We start from the raw sequence: 20152 nt of genomic DNA, 5'->3' as shown, positions 1-20152 counted from the left end.
TAGTAACACGGTTGTTAAGTGAATCTGGCTTCCCCTTTCATTTTGCTTGACAAAAGGTTGCAAAAGATTATCACATGACTTTGGGACACTGCAATGGTCATAAATATGAGTCAGTTGCCAAGCATCTGAATTTTGATCACATGATGAGGATGCTACAAAGGTCATAAGTGTGAAAACGGTCATAAGTCATTTTTTTCAGTGCCATTGTAACTTGTTGAATGTTCACTAAATGAACTGTTTAAGTTGAGGACTACCTGTAGCAGGTCCTCCTCTTCCTTTACTTCAAGAAACTACATTGACCATTTCTTTGTTAATGAGTATTTTCAAAACTAGCCTCAAAGTATATAAAAATCTGCTAAACTCCCTCACTTCCTAGGAAAGATGTCAGCTGACTGGCAGAAGTCTAGAAACATCAAGGCCAGCGGGATGATTTTCTACCGGAGAATAGGTGAATTCATTGTCCTTCATCTTAACCTATCTAATAGGAATATATTTCTAGGGGGAAATGAATGTCATTTTCAGCTCCTGTAGGAAAGGCAGGATATCGTTCAAACCAACAAACCAAATTTTGTAACCGTGTGTCCTTTTCTGTTCTTAAAAAATAGTATGGATTTTGCAAAGGCAATTATGCAGAAGTTAGGAAATCACACGGAAATTGCCATTGCAGTCCTAATAACTTCCACAAAAGTTCTTTTTTTTCACTTCCTAAGTAGGATAGTTATCTGCCAGCTCATAATATACAGCACAAACAGATCACAATTTTTGGAGGCAAATTATTCCACTGCGCATTTGTTTTACTCTGTTCTAAAATGATCCAGTAAAATTGTTAATCAGAGATATGAAAAAAGAGAAGCTAACAGAAGTTATATCTTTTTCTAAAACACAGGGTGTTCCTGACCAATGAGAATTTCTGAAGAGGCAGTGAAAATCCCCATTTCCTGTTTTGAGTGAAGGTAGAAGTTGCCACTTTGCTCCAGTTCTGTTTGTAAAGCAAGACAACAATGTTCTTTGGATGGAGGGAGACTTCTATTCTTTGCTTTCTGCTTCTCTATGGTGTGCCCAACTCTTCATCTGGTAAGATCAGGGTGTACCTTCAATATTCTGAATAGTTTACATAACAGAGGGAATGTTGATCTTCCTAACGCTGTTTAATATTGGGTGGATTGTTAGTTAATGATAGCAAGCAGTTGAATAATTCCATTTCAAAGCCTGGCCATTGCAAAATGTCCTTCAGATAGGTGGATTGTTTTTTCAGCAAGTTTATTTTAAAAGAGGTGAACTTGATCAGTACCTTTGTGACATAAAAAACTCCCAGCTAGAAAGTTCTCATTGCTCATATTGCCCTGCTGTCATTATTTTTATATTATTATTTTATATTATTATCATCATGATATATAGTTTTTCCTCCCAGAGAAACGCAGCATTTTGTTTTTATGGCTCATTTTGTACAATCACCAACAAAACTAATTAAATAAACCATCAAATGTGAATGCACAGAAAAAGCAGTGGCAGGAAGCTTAAAAATGATCTGGGGCTTGATAAATTGCTATCTTTCTCCTTCCATTGTAGTGTTTGTTAAAGTACAGTTAAATGAAATTTCATTAGGACTAGAGGGTAGCACTGACATTTATGTTGTTTTAGATGTTCAAAAGGAATAATTAATATATGGGCATAAGTGACATTTTCCAGGGGAAGAGGAAACACAGTACATGCTGATACAAATCGATACTTGAGTGAGCCACCCACTAAATTCTTTTACTTAGTATTTTCAGTTGCAAGTGCTATATGTTTTACTGATAACAAGCAAAACAGGTAAAACAAGCAAAACAGGCAAAACAGCTTGCTTATGGTTTAATACTGGCGGGGCTCACAGACAAACTGAACCAGAAACTAATCAACTACATTTTAGTTCAATGTGCTATTTTAATTTAGCAAAGACAATTAGTTTATGGTTGGGAGTTGTTGAAAAACAGACAAGGGCTTTCATTCTGTAATTCTGTTACTATTGCGTTCTGCAAACACCACCACAAAGTAAAAGGAAGAGGTATAACTGAAACATTGACCCATAATTTATTTCTAAATTTCCTTGTATTTTCTTCCCATAAGCCTTCTTAGTTTTTGCCATTGCCCATTCTATCCAAGGATTGGAGACATCTAGCCTAATCCCTAGCTTAGTGAAAAGAAATAAATCATCTGACAAAATATTTTTTCCTCAGGCTGAGAGTTTAAAATAATTGTCCATTTGTAAAATGTTATTCTTGTACAGGTGCCCCTGGGCAGTTCCCTAATTCATTGATTCAACCTGGATCTCCTTTCCCTGTAAAAACAAACAACTCCAGCAGATGCCAATCAGCCTGCAGGAAAGGAAAAGCAATAGTTTTTAAGGCAACCTAGAGAAGGGATCTTTTCAAAGCACAATGAGACTGGAGAATATTTGGTTTCTGGAGTCCTCAAGGGCAGAGACTCCACGCACATTAAATGCAAAAATCTATTAAATAGCTTATTACATTTGGAGCTATGTTTCAGTTCTTGGCTTGCTATACATTACTTGGAATTTACAATTAAGGGTGTGCCCTCGTAATTCATCCCTAAGATTTAGGATTTCTGGAAGTGTACAGATAGTCCTCAACTTAGAACAGTTCATTTCCTGATGGTTCAAGGTACCAAACAGCACTAAAAAAAAAATGACTTATGACCGTTTTTCACACAACCATTGCAACATCCCCATGGTCACATGATCAAAATTCAGATACTTGACAGCTGGTTCATATTTATGAAGGTCTCTGTGTCCCGGGATCATACGATTACCTTTTGCAATCTTCTGACAAGCAAAGTCAACAGGGAACATGGATTCCCTTAACAACCGTGTTGCTAACTACAACTGCAGTGATTTACTTAACAACTGTAGCAAAAAAAAACAAAACGACGGTCATAAAATTTGGCAAAATTCACTGAACAAATGTTTAGCTTAGCAACATAAATTTTGGGCTCAATTGTGGTTGTAAGTTGAGGTCTACCTGTTTGAACTTTGAGAGGACACAATGAGCACTATAGGTGTGTGTGTGTGTGTGTGTGTGTGTGTGTGTGTGTTGCATTAAGACATATATTCTATCCAAAGAAATAAATCATCTGATAAAATATTTCTTCCCAGGCTGAGAGTTGAAAAGACTTGTCCATTTGTACAATGTTCTTCTTACACAGGTGTCCCTGGGCAGTTCCCTAATTCATTGATTCAACCTGGATCTCCTGTCCCTGTAAAGACAAATGATCCCAAAGTTCAAAGAGCTGCTAGGCTTGGGGTCTATAAATACAACAACAGTTCAAATGATATCTTTTTGTTTAAAGAATCTCACATAAATAAAGCCACAGTGCAGGTAAGTACTGCTTGATTCTTATGGCAATAAATGCAGTGAATTCTTTTGCTGATTAAAAATGTAAAACATAACCTGCTTTTTTTTGCTCCTGTCCTCGTGGCCTGGTTATTTTTTTTCCTCGAGAAATGGTACAGGTCACTGATAACATTACATAAAAAGACAGAAAATATGCATTTTCAAACTCATTGTATACACACAATAACTTAAAGCTTTCTTTCAATAGATATATTAAAATTATAAAACTTCTCTCTGTTTCCAAGGAGGCTTTTAATATGCAAAAAAGGCTTAATGAGCTTACAGCTTTTTCTCAACTTTGAATTTAGCCTGATCACTAAACATATTTTATGCTATGCTATAATATGCCCATCAGTGCTATGAATGTAATGCCTAATCTAATCTAATAATAATGTAATAATCTAATATATACCTATTCCTATGTATAGTATGAATCTAAGTCATGTCCCAAAAATGCTTTTCAAAAGACAACTGAACTTTCTTGATTTTTTTTCCCCTTGAAAATGTTTCGCTTCTCATCCAAGAGCTTCTTTATTTCATGAACTGAAGAAGTTCTTGGATGAGAAGCGAAACATTTTCAAGGAAAAACCCAGGAAAATCCAGTTCCCTATTGGAAAGCACCTTTGGGACAACCATGACCTGGATGATTGAGAAGCTCCATAGACAGTCCTTTTCCTTTCACTTTCTCCAGTCAAACTTTTTGAATGGTTTATCAAAATATAAAATGCAAACAGAAATTAAAAAAATAGAAAACTGGGGGGAGAGGAAGAGAAAAGAAAAAAAAGTGTAAAGAGGGAAAAAGGGGGGGGAAAGGCACCAACTTCCTCCTTAGCACAGTAGAAGATAACATTACAAGTGCAACTTTTTACTTTTATACAATATCTACAAGCCATTTCTACAACAACAAACCAGAGGTGGTATTCAGCAGGTTCTGACCAGTTCTTCAGAACCGGTAGCGGAAATTTTGAGTAGTTTGGAGAACCGGCAAATCCCACCTCTGACTGGAGATTTTACAGTATCCTTCCCCTGCCACGCCCACCAAGCCACGCCCACAGAACCGTTAGTAAAAAAAATTGAATCCCACCACTGCAACAAACCTATCTAGTTAGCAAAAACAAAATCAAAGTTTAATTTTTTCTCCATTGAAAGCATAAAATCTGGAAGCAATTTCAAAAAAGAAACAAGGTTAGATATATTCACTTCTTTGGATAAAAGAAGCAATGTGACCATCTCTACTTCTCTTTGCTATAGGGAATAATATATGCTTCTGTTAACTCATTAATCTTTATCATACTTCATATTAAGAGAATCCTTTATATTGTTTCAATTTTTTTAAACCCTAAAGGGAGAAAACATCTTTTCTAGTTTTGATATTTTATAACTTTAAAAAATACTCAAGGATTATACAAGGGGGAAACCCCTTCATTTTAAACCTAGAACCCAAAACACAAAACTACATTAGAGCTTTCATTCAATTATATATATCACATCAATATAAATCCAATTAACTCCAATTAGCTCAAATCTCTCCCTCGAGTTTATTCTCATGGAGTAAATCTTTTTCTTCTCTTATTTTCAAATTTAATCAAAACTATTTTACAAACTTTGGGAATTATTCAACATTACATAAAAAGACAGAAAATATGCATTTTCAAACTCATTGTATACACACAATAACTTAAAGCTTTCTTTCAATAGATATATTAAAATTATAAAACTCCATCCTAAGTCATTAAACTTAAGTCACTCTTTTGTTTATCTTCATAGAATGAGATCTTTTTCTTCTCAGGAGTGTCTATGAAGTCTCTTTCCTTCAAGAAATTCTCAGCCTTACTTATATCTGTAAGGAATATGAGTCACCAAACAGGTATTTGGGTTAGATAGACATATTAAAACTGTATCTTTAAGAAAATGCAAAACTGTAGTTGGGCGTGGTTTCTCAAACGGCCATAAGATGGAGCCAGAAACCTGGGTTGTTTTAGTCTTAGTCTGAGTCTCAGAAGAGAGTGTGAGTGTATCTCTGTTTCCTTCTGTTGGAAAGTATTGCCGTTGCTCCATTTTTCCTAATTGACTGATATTCATGGATTTGATGTAAGTCTGATACTGAACAGTTTTTGACACTGGACTTTGTTACTGGATTATCCCTGGATTGAAAACTGACTGATTTAACCTGTGAATGACTTTGGACTGCCTATTTTGAACTCTGCATAAACCTTTATTGAAAGTAAACCTCTACATTTACTGTACAGTGTATCTGTATGCTGTGTGTGTATTATTCAAACACTATTCTCTATACGTCTCCCTGTATGCGCTCATTCTCCTAAGAGGGAATTACCTCAACACTGGTTATGGGCCCAGGCCATACCAGGCTCAGATAACTGAGAGTTAGTGTGAATACACAGTACTGTTTACTGTTTAATTGTGGGTTACTATCCTAGTAAAGATGGCACAAGTCACTTCAACAAGTCTATCACTGGTAATCTGGTTGGGTGGAACAAACTATGTTTCCTGGTCTATGAAGTGCAATCTACTTCTGCGTAGAGAAGGTTTATGAAATGTAGTTCAAGACCCACCGGATGTAAATGCTTGGGATCCAGAAAACGAGGATGATGCCAAGAAGCTTGCTGACTTTAAACAGAACAATGAACGAGCTCTTTACTAACACTGAGTGACCAGCAGCTAGTCCATATTTGTGGAGAAGAGTCTGCTGCTAAGTGTTGGGAGAATTTGAAGAAGATTTATGTTCGTGACAGTGTAGGTGCACACATACATCTTACACGTAAACTGTTTAGAGCACATCTTCTGAAAGGTAGAGATATGTTAGCTCATTTAAACTTAATGAAAAGAACTTTTCAAGAGTACATGAAAAAAAACTGATATTTTCAGAGCTGCATCAAGTTTACATCATTCTTTCCTCATTGGATGAAAGTTATGATGATTATGTATCTTCACTGGAAGTCCTGCCCAGAGATAAACTGACATTGACTGACATAACTGGAAGATTGTTAGAAGAAGCAAGAAGATGGCTGGATAGAGACCAACTGAGAAAGGAACAACCACAAGAAGAGGATTTGTCTTCAACTGCCTATACTGTTAGGAAATGTTTTTTTTTTTGTGGGGCTAGGGGACATATAGCTAAATTCTGTAAGAAGGGAAAACAACAGAATACTGATAAACACCAGAAGGCTAAGAAGAATGTTAGTTAAGCTATGTCTAGCAATTCAACTGTAAACCATGATTTGTGGGTTGTTGGTAGTGGAGCATCGCAATGTATTACTAAAGATAGAAAAAGGTTTGTAAAGATATCCACGAGTAAACAACATGTATCATTGGCAAATGGATGGAAGATTAAAGCATCAGGTGAAGGTACTGCATATTGTTCTTGTATAAACGAACATTTAACTATATTATATGTACCTAAACTGAAATTTAATTTGTTATCAGTAAGGGCTTTAGTTAATCTTGGTTATGTAGTAACCTTTAGGGGAGATAACTGTATAATAGAGAAAGAGGGTAAAAGTGTTACTGCTACTTTAAAAAATGATTTATATGTGATACATGATGACCAGTTGAAGATGGCTAACTCAGTTTATAACAATGTTAAGCCACATGATGAATGTATACATTTGCTGCATAGACGTGGAGGGCACATTAATTTCAAAATGCTCAAACAAACTGTTGAATTGTCAGAGGGAGTAAAATTGAAACCCTGTAGCAAGTATTTAAACTGTAATGCTTGTAGCCAAGATAAAAGTAAGGTTACTCCTGCAAACAGACTTAATGGGTTTAAGACCAAAGAACCTTTAGAGGTTGTGTTTGCTGACATAATTGGTCCTAAGAAACCAAGTTTAGGAGGTGCCTGTTATATTTTGAGTATTATGGACCATTACTCACGATACGGTTTCTGCTATCTTATTAAAAACAAAACAGAAACATTCCAACATTTCTTTAACTGGCTAAGGTTTGCTGAGAGAAAAATGAAAAGTAAAGTAATTACTTTAGTAACTGATAATGGGACTGAGTTGGTTAACAAAAGATTCCAAACTATGTTGAAATTGGCTGGTGTTGAGCATAAACGTTCTGCACCTTACAGACTGTCGTGTCCGGCGCAGGAAGGAAGCTCGGAGTCAGTGACTGGTTTCAGCTCTTTATTATGCTCCGGTTACAGCTTAAGCTTGGAAGGAGAAGCGGCGGCTTTTTATTTCCAAGCCGCGGCGGCCGCGGCCAATGGCACCGCTTCGAATCTCCCGCGCTTGGTTCTACCAATCACGGGAGATTCTTAACGGGCCAATCCGTGCGGCTCGCTCGACCAATCCGGTCGCCGTGCGCTTTAGCCAATCGCGGCGCGGGGTTTACGAGTATGTTAATTGACTGTACAGAACACCCCTCCCCTCTTGGTTCGGTCCTACGTAACGTAGTCCCGTAGGTAGGCGGGGCTTCGTACTTGCCTACTGGACCTGCGCAGGTTAGTTGTTGTTTGGCTCTCGACCGGTTCGGTCGAGGCCTCTGCGTCTCTTGGCTTCGCCGATGGAACCGCCTGGAAGGTGTTGCCGGGCCTGTCGTTGCAGCTCCCTCCCGGTCTACCCGGGTCGGTCGAGCTGCGACTCTCGCCGCTCCCGCCTGGTCTTTCCGGGCTGGTCGAGCTGGCCTGGTTGTTTCTTCCTGGTGAGGCTTCGAGTTGGCTGTTACCCAGTGAGTATTGCTGGTTATTTTCTATTCTTTCTTGACCCCCTGTATATTCCCTCCCCTCTTGGTTTGTGTTAATGGGGTCGTCTGTGTTTGCTTGCGTGTCGGTTGTGTTTCTTGCCCTTGATCTTAACTGATCGATGTGGCGTTTCCATGATTGTCTGTCAGTTGTTTGCAGCCTGTAGGAGTGTGGCCCTGTCAGTTGGGTTATGGTCGCCCGTAGCCATAGTGGGTCTCCGGTAAGGTTCTTTGCATAGACTGCATCGCCTGGTGCAAAAACCCGGTGCTTGCTTGATGAGTCTGGGGGTTTTTCCGGGTTGTATGTGGGGTGTAGTCTGTCGAGTGGGGACCTTAGTTTCCTCCCCATTAGTAATTCTGCCGGGCTTTTGTTTGTCGTTGTATTTGGGGTTATATGTTGTATTAGAAGCATTTTATTTATTTTTTCTTGTATGTCCCTGTGTTTGATTTTTTGGATGGTTTTCTTTGTAAATTGAACCATCCGTTCCGCCCTACCATTGGCCGATGGATGTGCCGTCGCTGTCAGTGCGTGTCGTATGCCCCGTTCCGCTAGGAATTTTTCGAATTCCAGTGAGGTGAATTGGGGTCCGTTGTCTGACACGATGACGTCCGGGAGGCCGTGGGTTGCGAAAAGTTTGTTGAGTACCTTGGTGACAGCTTCTGTTGTGGTGGTTTTCATGTTGCTTACCTCCAGCCAATTGGAGTAAGCATCTACCGTGATGAGGAATGTGTTTCCTCTTGTGGGGCCGGCGAAGTCTATATGTATTCTGGACCATGGCCCCCTGGGGGTCTCCCATTCTAGTATTGGCGCAGCGGGGGGGTTTGGTCTGGTTTCTTGGCAGCGTGAGCACCTGGCTACCCAAGCCTCAATCTCCTTGTCCATGCCTGGCCACCAAGCGTAACTTCTGGCCAAGGCTGTCGTCCGTACGATGCCCGGGTGCCCTTCGTGCAAAAGTTTTAATACTTTCCCTTGTAATTTTTCTGGTATGACCACCCTGTCCCCCCATAACAAACACCCTTTCTGTAACGACAGTTCTGTTTGCCGGTTTTGGAATGTCCTGAATGCTTTATCGTTGTCTTTCTCCGGCCACCCTTTCTCTACCCAATGTAATACCCGCGCCAGACGCTTGTTTTTATTAGTCTCTCGGGCAATGTCTGATGCGGTTATGGGTAGGTCGGGCAATGTCTCTATGCTGAGGGTGGTCGTTGTGGGAGCTGGGTCGTCGTCTAGGTCGGGAAGCGGCGAGCGGCTCAGCGTGTCTGCATGGGTGATCGTCTTACCGGGTCTGTGTGTGAGCCGGTAGTCGTAGGTGGCGAGGAACTTGGACCACCTTGTCATCCTGGGGGATAGGATGTTCGGGGTGGCCTTGTTCCCTGCCAGGATGCCCAGCAGCGGCTTGTGGTCTGTGATGATGGTGAATCGGCGACCGTAGAGGTACTCGTGGAACTTCTTTACTGCTGCGACGATGGCCAGGGCCTCCTTGTCTAACTGGCTGTAGTTTCTTTCGGGTTTGCTGAGTGTTCTCGAAAAGAAAGCAATGGGTGCTTCTTTTCCGTCCGGAAGTGTATGGCTGAGGACAGCGCCGACGCCAAAGGGTGAGGCGTCGCATGTGATGGCGAGGGGTAGAGTCTCATTGTATTGTATGAGGACGGCATCCGAGGTGAGCAGGTCTTTGGTTTTCGTGAATGCGGTGTCCTCCCGTTTCCCCCAGGTCCATTTGGCCGTCTTATCCAGGAGCCTATGCAAAGGCTCCGCCGCGGTTGCCTTTTGGGGCAAGAACACATTGTAAAAATTGAGCAGTCCCAAAAATGCCTGCAGCTCTGTTTTGTTCTTGGGGATGGGGGCTTCCTTGATGGCTTTGATTTTGCTTCCGGTCGGGTGGATGCCATGTCGGTCTAGGAGGTACCCCAGGAACTCGACTTGCTCTGTGCAAAGCTGGCATTTCTCTCTCTTTACTTTTAGCCCGGCCCCCTTGAATTTGGCAAGTACCTCCCTTAGGTGACCCTCTAGCTCTTCCCGGTTGGCTGCCGACACTAGTACGTCATCGAAATAGGGGACCACCCCCTTTATCCCTCGCAGTAGTCTCTCCATGAGGCTTTGGAAAATTCCCGGGGCCACGCTGACTCCAAACTGGAGTCGGTTACAGCGAAACGTTCCCCGGTGTGTGACTATTGTTTGCGCCTCGGCGGTTTCTTCGTCGACCGGCAGCTGCTGGTAGGCTTGCGCCAGGTCGAGCTTCGCAAAAACATTGCCCCCCCCCAGCGAGTGAAGTAGGTGTTGCACTACTGGGACGGGGTAGGCGCTTTGTTGCAGGGCGCAATTGAGGGTGGCCTTATAGTCCCCGCAGATTCTTACTGACCCATCTGGTTTGACTGGGGTGACTATTGGGGTCTCCCACTGGGCGTGGTCGATTGGTTGCAACACCCCCTGTTTGACGAGTTTGTCAAGCTGCTCGTCTATTTTTTTCCGTAGTGCGAAAGGCACCTGCCTCGGTTTTAGGCGTATGGGGGCGATGTTGGGGTCTAGACTGAAGGAGATAGGGGGCCCACGGTACTTGCCTAGGGTGCCGTCGAATACTTCTTGGAAGTCCTTCGCCAGTTCCTGCTCCCAGTCGGCTTCCACGATGTGATTTATGCCCGTGACCTCGATGCCCAGTGGTGCGAACCATTGGAGTCCTAAGAGGCTGGGTCGGTTCCGGTTCATGATTGTCAGGGGAAGCTTTGCGGTGCGGCCCTTGAAAGTCACCTCGAACTGTCCGGTCCCGATGACGGGGATTCGGTTCCCCTGGTAGTCCTTGATGACCAATTTCTGGTTCCCCAGTCTTCCCTTCTGGATGGTTGGCACCAGCCGCTTGATTTCTTCCCAGGCGACCATGGAGAGGTAGGACCCGGAGTCCACCTCCATCCGGCATGGTTCGCCCTCGATGCTCACCTCGACGTAGACTTTCCGGGCATCGGTGGTTTCGGCGTGGCCGATGGTGACCGTCTGGTGGGTTTCCTCTCGTTGGTGGCCTTCTCCGTTCCGTCGCCCCCGGGTGTCTCGGCTCCAGCGATTTTCGGCTTGGCGGTCTCTGGTCCTGGGGGGGTGTCGTCTCGCCCCCGGTTGCTCGGGTCTCGGCGGCGGGGGCTGTGTGTTTTTCTGAGTCGGCAGACTCGGGCAATGTGGCCCTTCTTGTTGCAATGCCGGCAGATCGCGTCGATAAACCGGCATTCTGACCGAAGGTGGCTGCCGCTGCACCCGGCGCACTGGGGTCCCGACTTACGACCTCGTTGATCTCGCCGGTCCCGTCCTGCTTGGAGTCGATGGACATCTTCCTCCTCCTCCGTGGTATCTGAGGCGGAGTCCAGGTCCCCGTGGTGTGTGGTGGTCTCTCGTCGGCTTGCTTCGGGGGTTTCTGTGTGGTCCCCGTTTTCTGCCCTCCGAAACCTGGCTGCTGACTTTCGGGTAGCCTCGGCCGCGGAGGCTTCGGCCAGGCGTCGGCGAGATCGATGTCGCCCTTTGCCATCAGCCGGCTCTTCAGTGCCTGGCCCTGAGGCCTAGGACCACTCGGTCTCGGAGGGCATCGTCCAAGTCCCGGAACTCGCACATCCCCCTAGATCCCGCAGGGCAGCTATGAAGTCGCTGACACTCTCGTCCTGCCGTTGGTTCCGCCGGTAGAATTCGTCCCGCTGGATGAGAATGGGCACGGCGGGGGCGTAGTGGTTCCGAAGTAGTGGCTCGAGATCGGCCCAGTCCATCGCCTTCACATCCGCGGGCTTCGCGAGGGCTTTGGCCATCTTGAACACTGCGGCCCCGCAGTGTGTGAGGAAGACGGCCCTCTTCTTCTGCCCGTTCGCATCCTTCAAGTTGCTACTTTCGAGGAACATTAGGAATCGGTCCGTGTACGATTCCCAGTCCTCGTAGCCGGGTTGAATGGTGCTGGTGGGGTCATGCTGGCCATCTAGTCGGTCTTTGTCTTCCTCGGGACACGTGCTCGGTGGTTATTCTCTGGATCCCACCTTCGTCGCCAGTGTCGTGTCCGGCGCAGGAAGGAAGCTCGGAGTCAGTGACTGGTTTCAGCTCTTTATTATGCTCCGGTTATAGCTTAAGCTTGGAAGGAGAAGCGGCGGCTTTTTATTTCCAAGCCGCGGCGGCCGCGGCCAATGGCACCTCTTCGAATCTCCCGCGCTTGGTTCCACCAATCGCGGGAGATTCTTAACGGACCAATCCGTGCGGCTCGCTCGACCAATCCGGTCGCCGCGCGCTTTAGCCAATCGCGGCGCGGGGTTTATGAGTATGTTACTTGACTGTACAGAACACCGACCACAACATAATTCCTTTGTAGAACTAAGAGGGCAAACATTACAAGCCATGGCTTGCACTATGTTATCTGATTCAGGTTTACCTGAAACACTGTGGGGTGAGGCCATAATGTGTAGCAACCATGTTTTGAACAATGTAGTTAACACAACAACTGGAGAATTGCCATTCACTTGTTGGCATGGCAGAAAACCAAATTTAAGTTACCTACACATATTTGGAGCTCCAGCATGGGTGCATATTCCCTCACAAGTAAGACTGAAAGGGCAACAAAGAGCTAAGAAGTTATTTTTTGTGGGTTAGGAGGCCAACCATAGATCATTTAGATTTTGGGATCAAGGCACAGCTCATGTTTATTGTAGTGCTAATGCAAAATTTCTCGAGCACGTTGGATGGGATAAACTGGAACAGGAATCCAGCAATGATGTTATTATTGACACCCAAATAGTCCCTAAAGATAAAATCAGTAAACCCCAAATAGCCATTAAAGAGGAAGAACATGAGGAAGTAGTAGAACAGGCACAGGAGGAGGTAGAAGAACAGGAGCAGGTGGCACAGGAGAGTCCACCAGTTAGCCTTATATTACCTAGACATTCAACCCGAGTAACACGACCACCTGATAGATATCAGGCTAGTGTTGTATGCCAAGTGAATACAGTTCCAAGTAATTATAGTGAACTAAAACTGTATCCTGCTAAGGATCAGGATGCTTGGCAGAAAGCAGTGGATAAGGAACGGGAATCATTAAAAAAACTGGATGTATATGAAAATGTTAAGTTACCACCAGGTAAACATGCCATAGGATGTAAATGGATATATAAACTTAAGACTAGTGTAGATGGGACTGTTACCCATAAACAGGTTAGTAACACAGGGGTTCAATCAGACAGCAAATGACTACGATGAGGTGTTTGCACCTAGTCTGAAGGCTACTACATTAAGGGCAGCATTAGTGTGGGCAGCTAAAGAGAAATATATTGTAAATCATTTGGATATAGAGACGGCATATCTGCATGCACCATTGCAACACACTATATATTTAGAGAAACCTTTAGGTATCAAAGATGATAATACAACTGATTGCTGGAAATTGAAAAAGAGTCTTTATGGTTTGAAGCAATAAGGATATGAGTGGAACCAATGTATAGTTAAAGAATTAACTAAAATAGGTTTTGTAGCTGGCATGGCTGATCCATGTTTGTTTAAAAGAGAAAATAATGGTGTAATTTCATCGTTGCTATTATTTACTGATGATATAGCATTAATCACCAAAACTGAACAAGAAGCTACTGAGATAATTTCACTATTGGAAAAGAAATTTAAGATAAAACAGTTAGGAGAAATCAAACAATATCTTGATTTAAAGATAGATAGAACTAGGGGAGGATACAAAATCTCACAGGCAGATAAAATTAACCAATTACTAAAAAGTTTTAAAATGGAACTTTGTAAGCCGGCAAAGACACCAATGAGCCAGGAGTTTAGCCATAGTGATGTTCAAAGTCCTGTTTTTGATAAGAACATTTATCAGTCCTTGATTGGTAGTTTATCTTATCTCAGTAATTGGTCAAGGCCAGATATTGCATACAGTGTTAATCAATTAGCTAGATTTAACGCTGAGCCAACTGAAAGGCACTGGCAAGCTGCTAAACGTGTGTTAAGATACCTGAAACAAACAATGCATTATGCATTGTATTTGGAGCCTAAAAATGAACTGAGTTTAACTGCATATGCTGATGCAAGTTTTGCTACAGACATAAATACACGAAAATCTACATCGGGTACTGCTGTATTATTGGGAAAAGCATTGATTGGATGGAGGTCTATTGGACAGAAACATCTAAGTTTGTCAACAATGGAGGCTGAATTCTCATGTTTGTCTTTATTATGTACAGATTTAGTTTTGTATAAGCAATTATTAATTGATATGGGAATTAATATAACAGATTCTATTGTAGTTTACGAAGACAACCAATCAGCAATACAGATGGCTTCAAATATTGCTGTTAAAACAAGAACGAAACACACAGATTTAAGATATTTAAATGTGAGACAATGTGTGCAAAGTAAAATGATTAAGCTAGAATACTGTATGTCAGAAAACAATATAGCAGATCATTTTACAAAGACCCAAGGCTCTATAAAGCATAAGGTGTGCTGTGAAGATTATGGACTTAGAATGTAAGGTTGTATATTGTCTTACCCAAAAGGGGAGAATGTTAGGAATATGAGTCACCAAACAGGTATTTGGGTTAGATAGACATTTTAAAACTGTATCTTTAAGAAAATGCAAAACTGTAGTTGGGTGTGGTTTCTCAAACGGCCATAAGATGGAGCCAGAAACCTGGGTTGTTTTAGTCTTAGTCTGAGTCTCAGAAGAGAGTGTGAGTGTATCTGTTTCCTTCTGTTGGAAAGTATTGCCATTGCTCCATTTTTCCTAATTGACTGATATTCATGGATTTGATGTAAGTCTGATACTGAACAGTTTTTGACACTGGACTTTGTTACTGGATTATCCCTGGATTGAAAACTGACTGATTTAATCTGTGAATGACTTTGGACTGCCTATTTTGAACTTTGCTTAAACCTTTATTGAAAGTAAACCCCTACATTTACTGTACAGTATATCTGTATGCTGTGTGTGTATTATTAAAACACTATTCTCTATACGTTTCCCTGTATGTGCTCATTCTAACGGGGAATTACCTCAACAATATCCATGAAAAAAATGTCCCAAAGTTTTCTGCTAGATGTTGTAACAGATAACAGATAATCAGAGTTGAAAGGGACCTTATAGGTCATCTAGTCCAACCCACCGCCCTACACCATATCTGACAAATGGCAGTCCAATCTCTTCTTGAAAGTCTCAAGTGATGGTGCTCCCACAACTTCTGAGGGCAAGCTGTTCCATTGGTTGATTGTTCTCACTGTCAGAAAGTTTCTCCTTATTTTCAGGTTAAATCTCTCCTTGTCCAGTTTCCATCCATTATTCCTTGTCTGGCCTACAGGCGCTTTAGAAAATAGCTTGACCCCTTACTCCCTGTGGCACCCCCTCAAATATTGGAAGACCACTATCATGTCTCCCCTGGTCCTTCTCTTTACTAGACTAGCCAAGCCCAGTTCCTGCAACCGTTCCTTGTATGTTTTAGCCTCCAGTCCCCTAATCATCCTGGTTGCTCTTCTCTGTACTTTTTCTAGAGTCTCAACATCTTTTTTATAATGTGGTGAATAAAACTGAATGCAATACTCTTAGTGTGGTCTTACTAAGGCTTTATAGAGTGGTATTAGTACTTTCCTTGATCTTGATTGTAGATTAAGCTGGAGGAATTCCTTGTAGAATAAAGTCTCCTTCTCTATGATGTCTATGATATCTTTTTTTCTCAAAGAATTCCCGACCTTGTTAATATCCATGGAGAAAAAAACCCAAACTTGACCTCTTAAGAGTTGTGAATTTACTTGGCACTCTTGTTTCAGTTGCACTGGGTTATGTTCAAACCATCATAATAAAAGCTGGTGTCAGATTTATATTCCAAACATAAAGTTACTTGCATTATCCACCATTTGTCAAGTTGACACAGTGGGTTGATAATTTTGCTAATTGTGTCTCTTCTTCTTTTTTAATATCCTCTGCATAATTTGTATCTTTGAACCCTAACTGATTTATGGTATAAATGATTTTCTGTACTATAGACCCATCAAAAAGTTCCTTGATGACACACTCCAGTTCAGAGTTAAACATCTCCATAGCTCCCTCTAGTGGTCAAAATGTTATTGATTGATTGATCGATTTGATTTGTCAATCGCTTACAAGATAATAGCTATAAGAATAAACATGAGTATGAATACAGGAAATAGGTACAAATAAATGGGGACAATAAGACAGGGACGGTAGGCATGATTGTGCACTTATGCACACCCCATTGTTTGTTTATTCTTTTTTTTTAGCCAGTTAGAGTTCATGAATCTTGGAAAATTTCAACCACCACAACAAAACAATACGGACAGTCGTATAAACATTTTTTTTACTCATTTGTTGCCCGGGCTGTAACAATTTTTTTTAGCCACTTTGGAATCTGTTGGGTCTGTTACTACTGGCTGTTATTCTAAGTGCAGCTGAAAAAAGAAACAGTTGGTTTTACAGTCTTACTGTGTTGGCGTTGGGGGGGGAGGCATCTTACAACAGCTCTGCTTCCCCTTTCTTCCCATGTTGGTGTGCTGGAACCAGCTTCTTCTTTACCACCAACCACCCTGTCCTTTCTTCTAGCAGCTGCCGCACCCTCTCACATGCATCTCCTTGTGTTCTCCTCACTCACCCATGCATCTTCTTCTAGCAGATTCCCCGCATGCTCAGGTGCCACCAGCCTCTTCCTTTTGTAGTTAGAGCTCCACCCATGGTCCAGTACTGCTCCTAAGATCTTAAAGTCCGCAGGGAAAGAAGAGAACAACAAAGAGAAGGAAGGGCCAGAGTTCACTGCTGCAAAACTCTCCTTGCACACCTGGCAAGATGGAAGGTCCTCTTCAAACCACCCTTGCTTCAGGCATGGGTTGTATTATTGCTTCAGTCTTTCCTGGAAAAGAAAACTAAGCTATTGTTTATGTCTTGGTCCAGCAGCTGTCACAGCTGTGTTGATGGCTGGATAAACCCAGGTGGTAGTCATACTTATTTTTATTGATGTTGCTTTGGGTTTATGTGAAACCAGAAACTTGTTCCAATGTTCTCCAATTCCTGGCTAGATTACTGTTTTTAGAAACCAGGAAATGGACCTAGCATCGTCAAGAATGTGTTTTCTGATATTATAGCCTCTATCCTTTGAAATTATCTTTAAAAATAATTACACAAAATATTTGCAGATCAACTTGTGAACAGTAGGTTACATGTTCTCAACTGCCTCCAGTTTCCTTACCATCCCACCCCCCCAATCTTTTTGACCTCTCTTTGGCCTCTGTTCTCTTTACTTTGCCTGTTCTCAGTGCTCTTTAATAAATGAAAACTGATTTTTTTTTAGATTGTGAAAGGAGTGAAATATAGACTGAATGTCGATATCCGCAGGACTGTATGCAGCAAAAGAATACTGCATCCCAACTTGGACAAATGTGATTTCCAGAAGATGCTGATGCTGAGAAAAGTATGTTCAACTTCTTTGTGCTGTTCTGAGAAATCCAGGGTGGGTAGGAGTACCAGATCTGAACTGTGAAAATCTGAACAATGATTAGATGGCAGCAAAGAGCAATGATTTTCTGTGTCTCCTTATTGCCTTCTGCCAATCGTCCAGAACTTTGCAGAGGACAATTAGTAGCAACAACTGTGGGCGGGGCAAGTGAGCGACCAGCAACTGGGTTGGGAGCGTGGCCAGCCAGAAGTTACCAGTTTGGCGACCCACACCAAATCCTTGCTACCAGTTCGCCCAAACTGGTGCGAACCGACTGAATACCACCACTGATGTGACCATAAACTGGAAAATCATGTGACTGGGCCAATTTATGATGGCAGTTGCGGTACTTCCAGTGGCTGTTCTTTAAGCAAATACTGTGCAATTGTTATGCAAGGAAATCACGTGATCATTTCTTATGACTTCCTGCCAATTTTCCCATTGACTTGGCTTATAGGAAGCCAGCAGGGAAGGTCAGGTGACAATTACACAACCAGGGGATGCTGCATCTGTCAGAAACGTGAACTGGTTGCCAAGTATCCAGATTATGATCACATGACTGTGTGGAGGCAATTTTGAGGACTGGTCATAAGTCTCCTAGTTCAGTACCGATGTAACTCCAAATATTGCTAAACAAGTAGCCAGTACGCAAGGACTACCTATTTGAAAAGGATATCATAGAAGGCTTTTTGCTGAGACATCTTCAGCTCTGAAAATACTTTTGATTGCAGTATCCTGTCACTGTAGTGGAAGGAATTAAATCGTGCTCATATCTACAAAAAGAAGATGGAGCGAATTGTTTCTGCACATAGAATAGAACAGAATTGTAAAAGGGTCAAGGCAATTTTCTGGCTTTTCTCTTTTGTCTGATTTAATGCCTTTCGTTTTGTTTTCCCCCTCAGAAACTCACATGTGATTTCGAAGTCTGGCTTATCCCTTGGCAGCAGAAAATCCAAATTCCAGTCATGTTCTGCCACTAATTGATCTCTAATAAACTTTATAGATATTGCATGTTTAGTTTTTGTCAACTGGTACACCACAAATTGTCCATAAAGATACTGGATCGCCAACAGCTGTGGAGTCTTTTGCTTTCTTTCTTCCTTTTCTAATGGAAAATGATAAAAATATACTCATTCTTTTTTCACCTGTCTTGCTGTGGAGAAAACATCAATAAGTTCTTAGATGAAATGATACGTCATGTTCATAATATGTCCTGACTTTCATGCTACATATATAGAATATGGATGTCTTGAAAAGGGTGTCCAAGGAAGGAAAATGACAAAACAGTGTTATGCCATCAGCATCTCCACCCTTTTTGTAGAGGGGTGTGACTTTGCATGCAGATACTAAAGGGGAACACATGTTATATGAAGGGATGAGACTGTTTTGGTCAGTCTGATGAAAGCATCAGTTCCCACAGACACTTGTGAGACAACATGGAAACAGTAGATCAGTAGTGGTTAGAGACAATGTAGGGTTAATGCACACATAAAAGGGATCTAAATATGAAATTGGATGAAGTACAATACTGTAGAATTACTGAAGTACATGGAAGTATGTGGGAGAAGTGGGAGCTATCAAGGAGAAACAAGAACATATGTCATTGTGGTGATAAGGAACTAAGAGGAACTGCTCACTGTTGGCATGTCAACAATCTCTTCCCTTTTCTTTTTTTTTCTTTTTTTATTTTTTCTTTTATTTATAAATTTTATTGGTTTTTAAAAACAAACATAAACAAAACATAAAAACATCAAGCTATCTTCCACAGGTGTACATACAGTGTGCCGGCTGGCTTACAAATTGTTTTGTGCTTCCATTTCATAGTCTTCAATTACAATTACATTGCATATGATCTCATATTGTCAATCAAAAATTAAATCCCTTAGTATCATTATTAATCAATCATTTGACTATACTTTTATTCATTCATGTTTTACAGGATAATCATAATTTACTTAGTTTATTTTATAACAGTTCATATTATCATCCCAAATCTATCCTAAAATCATTTTGTAGATATAAGAAAAAAGTACATCGTTATATATTTATTATTTTCTAAAAGTCTACGTATTTCATTACTGTATTTTATTGTCTAACCATTGATAGAAAAGATCCCAAATTTTATAAAATTGTTTATCCTCTTGTTCTCTAATTTCAAATGTCAATCTACTCATTTCAGCACATTCCAATATTTTCTTAATGATTTCCTCCTGTGATGGTATTTTCTCATTTTTCCAGTTTTTAGCAAATACAATCCTAGCCGCTGAATCTCTTCCCTTTTCAAGAATCACTAGACTAGATTAGATTCAAGTCATCCATCTGAAGCACAAACCATGCATCAACCTTCTCTCAAATTGTATCTTCTTGAGATGATTACCACTACCACACTCCATAATTCCTAGCCAGCATGACTAAAGCTGGAGTTTCTGCAGATGGTAATGCTGTGTGTTTAGAGGGTCTAAGAATGAGGAAGACTGATGTGTCTGCTGCTAGGATTATTACTGCCAATCTTCCATGCATTTAACTAACTATAACTAGTAAACAACATAATTAGGTTTCTGTGTCAAGCCTACGCTTTCTATTATTCTTTGGGGTGGGGGGGAATGAGT

The 20152-nt window shown here is 41.6% G+C and overlaps 1 protein-coding gene across 2 annotated transcripts; it reads left to right on the top strand.

Moving 5' to 3' along the window:
• The first annotated feature begins 886 nt into the window (after positions 1–886).
• On the top strand, positions 887–19990 carry CST7 (cystatin F). 2 transcript variants are annotated; one of them, XM_087957374.1, is made up of 4 exons: positions 887–1074; positions 3202–3374; positions 17400–17519; positions 19782–19990. In XM_087957374.1, the coding sequence occupies exons 1-4, from the start codon at positions 1002–1004 to the stop codon at positions 19845–19847; spliced, it is 432 nt and encodes a 143-aa protein (XP_087813500.1). In that variant the 5' UTR covers positions 887–1001; the 3' UTR covers positions 19848–19990. The 2 variants fall into 2 exon arrangements, with proteins under 2 accessions (XP_087813500.1, XP_026528695.2); XM_026672910.2 differs by lacking the exon at positions 19782–19990 and adding an exon at positions 18446–18615.
• Positions 19991–20152: the final 162 nt, after the last annotated feature.

Source organism: Notechis scutatus, chromosome 2, assembly GCF_049901735.1.
Source record: "Notechis scutatus isolate UNSWTSFEM ecotype Mainland chromosome 2, rNotScu1.2, whole genome shotgun sequence".
Taxonomy (NCBI): Eukaryota; Metazoa; Chordata; class Lepidosauria; order Squamata; family Elapidae; genus Notechis; species Notechis scutatus.
Note: the sequence above shows the minus strand (reverse complement) of the source record. Positions and strands in the feature narration are given on the sequence as shown.